Source organism: Ruditapes philippinarum, unplaced genomic scaffold (genome assembly GCF_026571515.1).
Source record: "Ruditapes philippinarum isolate M1 unplaced genomic scaffold, ASM2657151v2 ctg4888_1_1_1_1, whole genome shotgun sequence".
NCBI lineage: Eukaryota > Metazoa > Mollusca > Bivalvia > Venerida > Veneridae > Ruditapes > Ruditapes philippinarum.
This window is the reverse complement of record NW_026866230.1, coordinates 820-12,994: the sequence shown is the minus strand read 5'-3', so window position 1 is coordinate 12,994 and position 12,175 is coordinate 820. Positions and strand designations below refer to the sequence as shown.

The window sequence follows — 12,175 nt, the reverse complement described above, 5'->3', positions numbered from 1 at the left end:
AAAAAATATTCAAGGGTAATATTTTTCATATGCATTATAAATATACTTGTTTTACAGTATGAGATTTTTAGCTCGACTTTTCTATGAAAAGGGGAGCTATCCTACTCGCCCCGGCGTCGGCGTCGGCGTTGGCGTCACACCTTGGTTAAGTTTTTCGTACCACCCCACTTTATTTCAGAAGTATTACAAGTATGGCTTTGAAACTTACCATACTTGTTCACCATCATAACCTCCATCTACAGACAAGAGTACATAACTCTGTCAAGGTTTTTGACAGAATTATGGCCCTTTTTTGACTTAGAAAGTGTATTGAGCTTGGTTAAGTTTTTTGTACCACCTCACTTTATTTCAAAACCATTGGAGGTATTGCTTTGAAACTGACCATACTTGTTTACCATCACGACCTTCATCAACAGACAAGAGGACATAACTCTGTCAAGGTTTTTGACAGAATTATGCCCCTTTTTGACTTAGAAAATACATTGAATATGGGTAAAATCCACTTATTGCCTTAACCCTTTGAGATATTGCTTTGAAACTTTTAATGCTATTTCACATCATTACCCCCATCTGTACGCAAGAGAAGGTAACTCTGTCAAGGATTTGTTTTAAAAAATTAAGGCCTTTTATCGACTTAGAATCTTGGTTAAGTTTTTAGTACCAGTCCACTTTTTGACTGAACTGTTTGAGATATTAATTTGAAAGTTGGAATACTTGTTTACAATCATGATTCCCAAAACATGTCCAGGAGAAGGTAATTCTGTCAAAGATTTTATTTGAATTATGGCCCTTAACTGTCAATGTTTTGTATTATAGGCAAGCACTAAAAAACTTAAAAAATCTAAAAAAATTCATTCCTATCCACTTGTTCACTTTACCATAAATTATGTCATATAAACATTGCTGTAATATTCAAGGGTATCAAACAACTAGTTCACTTTAAAAATACAGAGATTCTTGTATTGCCTTTTACTGCAAAAACTTTTTTTATTGGCAAGCAATAAAAAAGTCGAGCGCGCTGTCTTACGGACAGCTCTTGTTATTCCTTTTGTATTCTCATCAATCAAATAACGATGAAAAGTTTACTTTCATAAGTCAATCAAAGGCATACATGTACAGTATACATGTGAACATTTTTTGATGATCAAGTGGGAGAATTTTCTTCAAAAAGAGGGAGATTTTAGAAATTGCAAATAACAAAGAAGTTCTGACATCAAAAAGGGGGAGATTTCTTTAATTTGTAAAAATACACCTTAAGTTAAGAAAAATCTTTGAAAATGTGGCTGCAGAAAGTGGGAGTCTCCAACTAAAAGTGGTTGAGCTCTCATGTAAGGTACATGGTTTTCATTAATAACAGATTGGCAATCCTTATCTTTGGTTAAAATGCTGTTAATTCAGATGTATTTTTTTCCTGTATATCAAAATATCACCCTTGACAAAATCTGTTATTTTCTTTGGGGCCACTTTTGCCTCTGATAAAAAATTAAAACACTGCATGTAGCTTAAAGTATAAGGTAAGAAACTTTTACATTTAAGTTATCAGTAATTGTACATGAAAAATCATATGATTAAAATATTTCAGAGAATGGCTGCTGCATACACAACATCATCTAGTGTAGATGATGAAGTTCTCATACAACAGATTGATACAAAGGGAATTATAACCCTGAACAGACCGAAAGCTCTTAATGCTCTAAACCTGAATATGATCCAGAAAATAATGCCCCAGATGACAGTAAGTGTCCAAAAATTATTTTGTATATTTTAACCTTTACCATGCAGAAACTGAGTAGATCTAATAGTTTGATGCTACATTTGTAATAAGAAAAATATAACGATAAAACCAACTCAAAAGGAGCACCTGTTAGTGTCTAAGTAACAATGTTGTTAACTTACTTTATATTGATTGGGATACTGATACAATGTTTAAATGAATGGTTAGATTAACTCTTTTGAGAACAGTTAAGTGAAAATAGGAATTATAGGATGCAGAATTTTTATGCCCCCACAATGTGGGAGCATATAGCGTTGCACTTGTCCATCCGTCTGTCCGTCCGTCAGTCCGTCCCGAAATCTTGTGAACGCAACTTCTCTTAAACCGGATGGCAGATTTTGCTTAAACTTACAGGGATGAACAACCTTAATGTGTAGATGGTAGTTTAGGAAGGAATTTATGCTGCGACCAAATTTAACAAAATTATGGCCCTTTGTTGATTTTTTCACTATATACTATGTAGAAATTTTGTGAACGCAACTCCTCTTAAATCGGATGGCAGATTTTGCTTAAACTTCCAGGGATGAACAACCTTAAGGTGTAGATGGTAGTAAAGGAAGGAATTTTTGCTGCGACCAAATTAAACAGAATTATGGCCCTTTGTTGATTTTTCACTAGATACTTATAATGTAGAAATTTTGTGAACGCAACTCCTCTTAAACCAGATGGCAGATTTTGCTTAAACTTCCAACCTTGAAGACTTTTCCTTAGGATTAAATTCATGAAAGCGGCCCTTACTATTGATAGAAAAAAGCATGGTCTGAAACTAACTATTAATTCAAGGTAGAATTGTATATAATATGATAAATATCTTGCTTTCAGACCTGGGAGAATGATCCCCACATGACAATGGTGATCATGAAAGGGACTGGTGACAAGGCATTTTGTGCTGGTGGTGACATTGTAGGTATGTGGTTCATTTTTAACCCTTCTTTTCCTGTAACCAAATGTGTCTTACATTTGCCACCAGTATAGAGCCAGGCCAGCCCTAGACATCTATACAGTCTTACCAGGCTCAAAATTATTGGCTGACTAATTTTAAGTTTTCATCTTGATATCCCTATTATTGATAATGGGCATTTCATAAAAAGGAAGCTGGACAAATCCATTTAAGAAATTTAGTATGGTCAGGGTTAATCCATGTAATGCTAGCTTCCAAGTAAGTTAATACCTCTTTGCGGTCAAAACACATTTTTAGCTCGACTATTCGAAGAATATGAGAGCTATTGTAGTCGCGTCGGCGTCAGCGTCCACGTCGGCGTCGGCGTTGGTTAAAGTTTTTTGTAAAGTCAAATATCTCAATTATTACTTGAGATATTCAATTGAAACTTACAATACTTATTTATAGTAACAAGGTACATCAGATTGACAAGTTGGATAACTCTGCCTACAATATTGACAGAATTATGCCCCTTTTTAACTTAGAAATTTTGGTTAAAGTTTTTTGTAAAGTCAAATATCTCAATTATTGTTTGAGATATTCAATTGAAACTTACAATACTTATTTATAGTAACAATGTACATCAGATTGACAAGTTGGATAACTCTGCCTACCATATTGACAGAATTATGCCCCTTTGGAACTTAGAAATTTTGGTTAAAGTTTTTTTGTAAAGTCAAATATCTCAATTATTGCTTGAGATATTCAATTGAAATATAAAATACTTATTTAAGGTAACAATGTACATCAGTTTGCAAAATTGCATAACTGTCTGCAATATTTGCAGAATTATTTGCCCCTTTGAAACTTAGAAATTTTGGTTAAAGGTTAACAGTCTTCAAAGATATTTACTTGAAACTTTACACATGCACTGAGGGTCATAATTGGAGGGTCATAATTGTATGTCACTGACCAAGTTCCATAACTCTATCTTGCATTAAGGCTGATTTATATCCCCTTTTCTACTTAGTTTCTTGGTTAATGTTTACATGCAAGTTTTACATATCTCAATAACTATTAAAGATATTTATTTAAAACTTCACATATGCAATTAGGGTCATAATTGTAGGTCACTGACAAAGATCCATAATTCTATCTTGCATTAAGGCTGATTTTTCTCCCCTTTTTCAACTTAGAAATTCATGGTACAGTTTTGCTTGTAAGCTGTTATCTCAATAACTACTGAAGGGTTTGTGCCTTTTTTGGGACAATTTTATGCATTCATAATAATAAAGCAGTGATTTACTTGATAAAACATCTTAATAACAAACCTTTGTACCTTTTTGTCAAATTTATGTATTCATAGGTAATTAGTATTATTATACTCAGTAAAAAACCCTTGTGACATTACCTTCCGAATAGTCAAGCCAATTCTGTATAATTAGACTCTCTCTAAGGCCTATAAGATGAATTTATAAAAAAAAAATTAGCCTTTTTGTGAACTTAAAAAATTTAACAATATCAAGGCTCTTTTACTATCAAGCACTTAGAATAGTCGAGCATGCTGTCCTACAGACAGCTCTTGTATATATTTACGGTTTAATTCTATAATACTAAAATGGGTATCCAATAAATAACTTTTCTGTATAACTGTTATAACATATGAGTCAGAATTGTGACATCATGTCATGTTCTTTTATATTTCAGCTGTTACAGAATCAGGAAAACTTGGAGGTCAACTAGCCAAGGATTTCTTTAAAGAGGAGTATATTCTCAATAACAAAATAGGTACATGTATTATTCATTTATAAACTAATACCGACTACTAAGCATGTCACATATTTATTATGTCTCCCCCACCTCGGGGGGAGACATAATGTTTTTGCCCTGTCCGTCCGTCAGTCCGTCCGTCCATTCTTCGTTTCCGGACGATAACTAGAGTTCCTTTTGACCTACAGCCCTCAAACTTCATAGGATGATTGGTCTTATAGAGCTGATGATCCCTATTGTTTTTGGGGTCAGTAGGTCAAAGGTCAAGGTCACACTGACCGTTGGTCAATTTCTCGTTTCCGGATGATAACTAGAGTTCCTTTAGACCTACAGACCTCAAACTTCATAGGATGATTGGTCTTATTGAGCAGATGATCCCTATTGTTTTTGGGGTCAGTAGTTCAAAGGTCAAGGTCACAGTGACCGTTGGTCAATTTCTCGTTTCCGGATGATATCTAGAGTTCCTTTTGACCTACAGCCCTCAAACTTCATAGGATGATTGGTCTTATAGAGCAGATGATCCCTATTGTTTTTGGGGTCAGTAGTTCAAAGGTCAAGGTCACAGTGACCGTTGGTCAATTTCTCGTTTCCGGATGATATCTAGAGTTCCTTTTGACCTACAGCCCTCAAACTTCATAGGATGATTGGTCTTATAGAGCAGATGATCCCTATTGTTTTTGGGGTCAGTAGGTCAAAGGTCAAGGTCACAGTGACCGTTGGTCAATTTCTCGTTTCCGGATGATAACTAGAGTTCCTTTAGACCTACAGACCTCAAACTTCATAGGATGATTGGTCTTATTGAGCAGATGATCCCTATTGTTTTTGGGGTCAGTAGTTCAAAGGTCAAGGTCACAGTGACCGTTGGTCAATTTCTCTTTCCGGATGATAACTAGAGTTCCTTTTGACCTACAGCCCTCAAACTTCATAGGATGATTGGTCTTATAGAAATTGAATACCTGGTTAAAAACAAACAGTTTAGGAAGCATCTTCTCATACAACCTTAACAATAGAAACCATCCATAGACAGCCTTCATTGAAGTGACTACCGGGTATTTACATTATCTTATCTCCATTTCCATTCCTGTTTCCATTCACAGTTATTCTCAGCAGTGGGGGAGACATGCGCTTTTTTACAAAAGCATCCTCTAGTTTTATTTGTTTTGTTTGAAATTTATTCTATCAAGGAAGCTTACTTTCTTGCATAAGGCATAGTAATGCGCCTCATGCTATATTTCCTTTAACTTTGAGCAAATTTGGTAAATCAACAAGATTGTGTTTTAACCATTTGTACTTGGTAAAATTATTAAACTTTGTTTCAATATTTATTTCAAACAATCTGCAAATAGCTTTATTGGATATATCTTAAGATGCTGGAAATCTTTTTTTAAGTTTGTAATTTTATTTTAAATTATGTTTAAAACATGCATATTTTATTTTAAAAAGTTACAGGGCCCTTAATGGATGATGCTTTACAAAGGATAAAAACACTACACTGTGACATGATTAATGCATTTTATTCACATGCTTCTAAAGACGTTTTGGTCCACCCATATACATGTAGGTCAATAGGGAGAGCATCAGAATTGTGAGCCATTTTGTTGGCAAGGAAAATTTTATCTGTAACATTTTATCTTTGACATTGAGTCTTTTGGGCATTAATGCTTAATCAGAAATCGTATGGGATTAACATTGGTAACATTGTGTAGAAATTAGTAATTACAGGTTGGTAATCATGGAAAGTTGTTTTGAATAGTTTTGGCGTTGTCCGTCCTTTTGTCCGTCCGTCCATCCGTCCGTCTGAATTTCTTTTCCGGACTAGTTCTCTGCAACTACTGGCTGTAATTCAACAAAACTTTATGGGAATTATCAGTATCAAGAGGAGATGCGCATATCGTCGACTTGTTCCAGTCAGACCATTTAACTCAGAGTTATGGCCCTTGATTAGTTATGCAGTATGCATATAGAGTAAAAATCGTTTCCACGCTACCTCTCTGCAACTACTGGCTGGAATTCAATGAAACTTTATGGGAACCTTCAATATCAAGAGGGGATGCGCATATCGTCGGCTTGTTCCGGTCAGACACTTTAATTCAGAGTTATGGCCCTTGATTAGTTATGCAGTATGCATATAGAAAAATATTTGTTTCTGCACTACTTCTCTGCAACTACTGGTTGGAATTCAATGAAACTTTATTGGAACCTTCGATACCAAGAGGAGATGGGCATATCGTCGCCTTGTTTGTGTCAGACATTTAAACTTAGAGTTATGGCCCTTGATAACTTATGCAGTATAAATACAGAGCAATAATTGTTTTTTGTGCTACTTCTCTGTAACTACTGGCTGGAATTCAATGAAACTTTATGGGATACGAAGAGGAGATGTTCATACACTCCCCTTGTTCCGGTCAGATACTTATAACTCAGATTTATGGCCCTTGATTAGTTATGCAGTATGCATACATCTCATTGACATTTCCAGATATTACTATTTAACACTAGAGTTATGGCTCTGTTCTGCCCTGTATATTTATCAAGTTCAAAGAATATAACTGTTTTTGCCATGATAAATATATAAATTAAGCCCTTTGTCTTCAGTTGTTGTGTTAGTAATAACCAGTACTCTGCGGGAGATATAAATTCTATGAATTTGCTTGTTTAGCTGGACTGGTGGCTAGTAATTATTTAGAATAAGCATAACAAACAAACTATAGGTGTTTTATTTATTTTTAGGTACATATGAGATTCCTTATATAGCATTTATTGACGGCATTACTATGGGTGGGGTAAGTATATTCTTTATTCAAGATTATGTCAAGAGCTTGAATTAACTAATATTTACATGTTTCTTTTTGATCCTGAAAAAAAAATGTACCATGCCTCCTTACATATAGTTGAATTTCAAATTAAAATGTAAACATACTGTATGTGATTTTGCTTAATATTCGTCCATAATATAAACCAAATTAAAAGGTATTTTGTAAAGCAAGCTAAGTTTTAAGTAATTTATATTGTTTATAATTTTTAGTCAGAAATATCACTTTTATAAGTACATGTAGGTTTAAAACTCTGGTATGACTAGATTTTTGTCATTTATTCAACTAAACTTTTGTCATCTATTCACAGGGTGTCGGTCTATCTGTACATGGGACATACAGAGTTGCTACAGAAAGAACCTTATTTGCAATGCCTGAAACTGCCATTGGTGAGTGTATTTTTTATAATTATTGAAACTGACATTCACAGCTTAGGCTTTGCCAACAGGATCTGGCACATTTGTTAAGTCTGTCTAGGCTTATTACTATTGTCTGAAATACTTACATATATTTTTGATGGCATCACTTTATGTTATTATGGAAGGTTCAAGTTATTGCCTTGATTAATTGTCATATTTATTGTAGAGGCAAGGCTCGTCGGTGGATGCTATAGAGGTATCGAATAATGTTCTGCATTTTGCTTCTTTTATGGTCACAAAAATTGTCTCTCACTTCTGTGGGTTAGAATCCTATCAAGGACTTTGGAATCTTTCATTTGAGGAAGCTGTCCAGCGAGCTTACAATCATTGGTTTTTCTCAGGTGCCCAGATGTCATCGTCCACAAGTAAAGCCGAAAAGTAGCCATAAATATTATGTCCTTTAAAGTGCCTGTGTGACATAAATTTTTAAAGTGCCTGTGTGACATAAATTTAAAAAAAGTTTTTGTTTTATTGTGAATTTGATGTGTACAATGTTACCATTATTTCAGGTTTGTTTACAATGTAACCATTATTTCAGGTTTGTTTACAATGTTACTATTATTTCAGGTTTGTTTACAATGTTACCATTATTTCAGGTTTGTTTACAATGTAACCATTATTTCAGGTTTGTTTACAATGTTACCATTATTTCAGGTTTGTTTACAATGTAACCATTATTTCAGGTTTGTTTACAATGTTACCATTATTTCAGGTTTGTTTACAATGTAACCATTATTTCAGGTTTGTTTACAATGTTACCATTATTTCAGGTTTGTTTACAATGTAACCATTATTCAGGTTTGTTTAGAATGTAACCATTATTTCAGGTTTTTTACAATGTTACCATATTTTTCGGGTTTGTTTACAATGTTACCATTTTTTCAGGTTTGTTTACAATGTAACCATTATTTCAGGTTTGTTTACAATGTAACCATTATTTCAGGTTTGTTTACAATGTAACCATTATTTCAGGTTTGTTTCCCGATTTTTACAATTTAACCATTATTTCAGGTTTGTTTCCTGATGTTGGTGGAGGGTATTTCTTGTCAAGATTGGGTGGTAGGTTAGGAGTCTACCTGGCACTTACAGGATTCAGGTTGAAAGGAAGGGACGTCCAGAAAGCAGGAGTTGCCACTCACTTTGTACAATCTGATAAGGTTACTTACTTTTACAAAAAATAAAGCTGCACATATATCAAATGTTAAACAGATATACAGTACAAAACATTACGATCCTTGGGCAGGGTGAAATTTCTCTTGCTAATTGATCTTGGTCTTTGAGTGTTAAAAATGATTTTAATGTGTGTTTGTTTTATGTAATGTTTTATATAATATTGCAATTGTTAAAAAAAAATGAATATCAAATGCTAGTACATGTATGTGCATACTGTATTATTTTGTTATATATTAAGTATAGATAGATCTTTGTCATTTTCAGATGCATGCCTTAGAGGAGTCATTACTTAAATTACATGATCCAGAGCCGTTGGATGTTGCTCATGTACTGGATAAGTTTCAGCACGAGGTAAGTCCTCGCTGTGACCTTTTAATTAACTCCTACCTTTTACATAGCTAAATTTGTATGACAGACTTGTCCTTCATTGTAAAACAGTCCAGTCAGGGACTTTGGAATTTTTTTCGTCGGGAAGCTATCCACCATGTATGGTTCCATTCTGAAGACTGCTTGTGCCTGAAATAAAGCAAAGGTGCACCCAAGTTTTTTCTGCAAGTCAAGTTAGAAAGTCACCATATGTCCATAACAGTGTCCATTATGACTTATGATTGAAGTCACCAAAAAAAGCCTGAGGCGGCAATGTTATTGAGTGTTTTCATACTGTATAGATGGACAGGCTTGACTGGTTCTATACTTATAGCCAATGTAACCTTTGCACAAGTCTATTGCTATTCCTATCTCAGGGAATTGATTTTGACTTTCTGGAATTTAATTTTCTTGACTATTTTTCTTCATATGATATCAGTACTGGTTAGGTCCAGGAAACGGTTTTGAGAGTTGGTCAAGTAGTCTAAATATTTTCTTCCTTATCATTCCAAAGTGTACACATTTAAGATAACATAGTGATAATTTATTCCACCAGAGCACAGGTATACCTGATACAGACTTTATCTTAAGGGATCACATGGAGGAAATAAACAGATTGTTTGAAGGTGAAACAGTGGAAGAAATTATGCAAAACCTTGAAAAAGATGGTTCTCCATGGGCATCAAAACAGCTAGAAACACTAAAGAAAATGGTTTGTTAATGTTATATTAAAATAACATTGTATTGGTTTCCTTTTTAAAATTTTGAATGTTGTAATTATAAGTACATTTGTACCCCTCAACAAAATCATTGGTGAGAAGATACATGTAAATTTAACTGCAGTTATTGCAACTTGCTGCAGAGCTGTTGAAGCTGATTTGAAGTTTTGATGACAAAGTGAAATTTTTTTGATATAAAAGACTTCAAAACTGACTTTGAAACTGATATGCTTCAAAGTTAAAGTTATACGATTGACTTAAAAGCGTTTGTGTGACTTCAAAGTAGTGATAACTGACTTTGAAGCATTTTCTGACTTTGAAGTAATGGTGACTGACTTTGAAGCAGTTGTGTGACTGAAGCAGTGATGGCTGACAGACATTTTCCTCAAGATTTTCATAATTTTTCCATTTAATGTGCCCCAGATGATCTATTTTCAAATTTTAGGCTTTTAAACTCAGCGGAACTCTTTTAGTTTGTACTCTTAACAACGTTTTCTTTTTGCTCATTCGAACAATTTGTCAGATTATATAAAACATTACACAAATCTGGCGATATGCCGCTTTAAAAAGAGTGGATATTTGTCATCATGTAATATTTGATCACATGTGTTTTAGTCACCAGTTTCTATGAAGATAACATTACGATTATTGAATGAGGGAACTGCTAGGACATTACAGGAAGATCTCGAGGTAGAGTACAGACTAAGTCAGAGATGTATAGAAGATAAAGATTTCTATGAAGGTGTTAGAGCAGGTAACATTTGTCTGTTTTATTCCGTCTATGACAGGCTTTCATTGTTAACAGATTGGCGATCCATATCATCGGTCAACATGCTGTTGAAATTAGATGTATATTTAGCCTGTTGATTTAAATATCCAAATAAGTTGTTTTCAGTGGCACATATTTTGCCTCAGATAGAAATGAAAACTCTGCTATGATTGGCATAATGTGACTAAAAATCAGCTCATGAATAATGCTATGCTTAAGGATCTGACAGTGACAGATAAGAGGTCAGCTTCTTTTGACCCCTCAATCAGCCAATCAGTGGCAGCTGTAACTTTTTTGAAAGTGGATCAATTTCTATTTTAAATCATTGGGAAACTAGAAATGTGTTCATAATTTAACAATTTCAAGATAATACTGGTGAACAAAAATGTCAATGTTAAATTTTTAATGCTTAATAGATAAATAATCTTGAATCAATGCATTAATAACAAAAATGATAGAATTTATTGTTCCGCATAAAATGTTTTCAAAATCCAAATGTCTACTTGATTTTTTTTGTTAGGCAAAATTAACAACAGATTACTAACTTCACAAAAGATGATGTTTTTGTAAAACGCTGCTCTGAAATGGATAATTTTATTGGTGGGCTACAAATAGCCTTATTGGAATATCTAGTTTGGCTAGGGAAAAAAAGGGTTTCTGACAATCAGATCTACATGTAAAATAGAGAAAATAAGAATCCCTAAAGAAAGCCCAAAACAGCAAAATTGAAAATGTTGCAGGCTCAGTTTGATTGAGCCTTTTCATGGATGGTACTGTCAAGTGCAAACTACTATCTACGCCCCCTTAGCACCAGCTTAAGCAGAATTCAACATTTTAACATGAAATAGTTAAATTTTGAATTTATAAAAATCCACATATGTGGCAGTTATTTGAACTTTTGAACTTAACTTGATTGTGATTGTCACAAGATCTTGCACTGTATACCTATAAGTACAAATCAATGATTATTAATTTTATTTGCTATTTTATGGTTAGCAACATACTGATATCAAGCAAATCACCAATGAACAAAATGCCCAGATTGTTTAGAGACATAATTTTATGGTTAATAGGATTTCTGTGATTCTTTAAGGTTTTGTTGGACTTTAAAAGGAAAGCCTAAAACATGTTTTGTAATTACCCACTTTTCAAATAATAGAAAAAGAAAGTTTAATAGGGATACATCATATATTGTTAAATTTTGTTTAGTTTTGTATTTTTAAATATAATTTTATGCATGTTTATTTATTTATATTTTTTTTGCAGTATTAATAGACAAAGATCAGAGTCCGAAATGGGATCCTGCCACAGTTGAAGGGGTGACCAAAGAACACGTAGACTGGTACTTTTCACCACTTCCTCCAGAGAGAGAGCTGCAATTGTGAAGACAATTTGGGGGAAATTGAAACACAGTCTAAGCATCATTATGACATCTACCTTACTGTACATTGTGATAAAGAGAAATGCTATTAAATCACGTGCTAGTCACTCA

General features: G+C 33.8%; 1 protein-coding gene across 2 annotated transcripts in view; it reads left to right on the top strand.

Annotated features, from left to right (window-relative positions):
• The window catches only part of LOC132731858 (3-hydroxyisobutyryl-CoA hydrolase, mitochondrial-like), a 24,982-nt gene extending 12,807 nt beyond the window's left edge, over nucleotides 1-12,175 (top strand). For both annotated transcript variants that reach the window (XM_060718155.1, XM_060718156.1), the window contains exons 3-12: nucleotides 1,583-1,735; nucleotides 2,597-2,681; nucleotides 4,362-4,442; nucleotides 7,155-7,207; nucleotides 7,548-7,626; nucleotides 8,668-8,813; nucleotides 9,094-9,180; nucleotides 9,752-9,907; nucleotides 10,530-10,668; nucleotides 11,950-12,175. In XM_060718155.1, coding sequence (XP_060574138.1) covers nucleotides 1,583-1,735; nucleotides 2,597-2,681; nucleotides 4,362-4,442; nucleotides 7,155-7,207; nucleotides 7,548-7,626; nucleotides 8,668-8,813; nucleotides 9,094-9,180; nucleotides 9,752-9,907; nucleotides 10,530-10,668; nucleotides 11,950-12,068 — 1,098 coding nt within the window. In that variant the 3' untranslated portion in view covers nucleotides 12,069-12,175. The remainder of the gene's footprint in view (nucleotides 1-1,582; nucleotides 1,736-2,596; nucleotides 2,682-4,361; nucleotides 4,443-7,154; nucleotides 7,208-7,547; nucleotides 7,627-8,667; nucleotides 8,814-9,093; nucleotides 9,181-9,751; nucleotides 9,908-10,529; nucleotides 10,669-11,949) is intronic.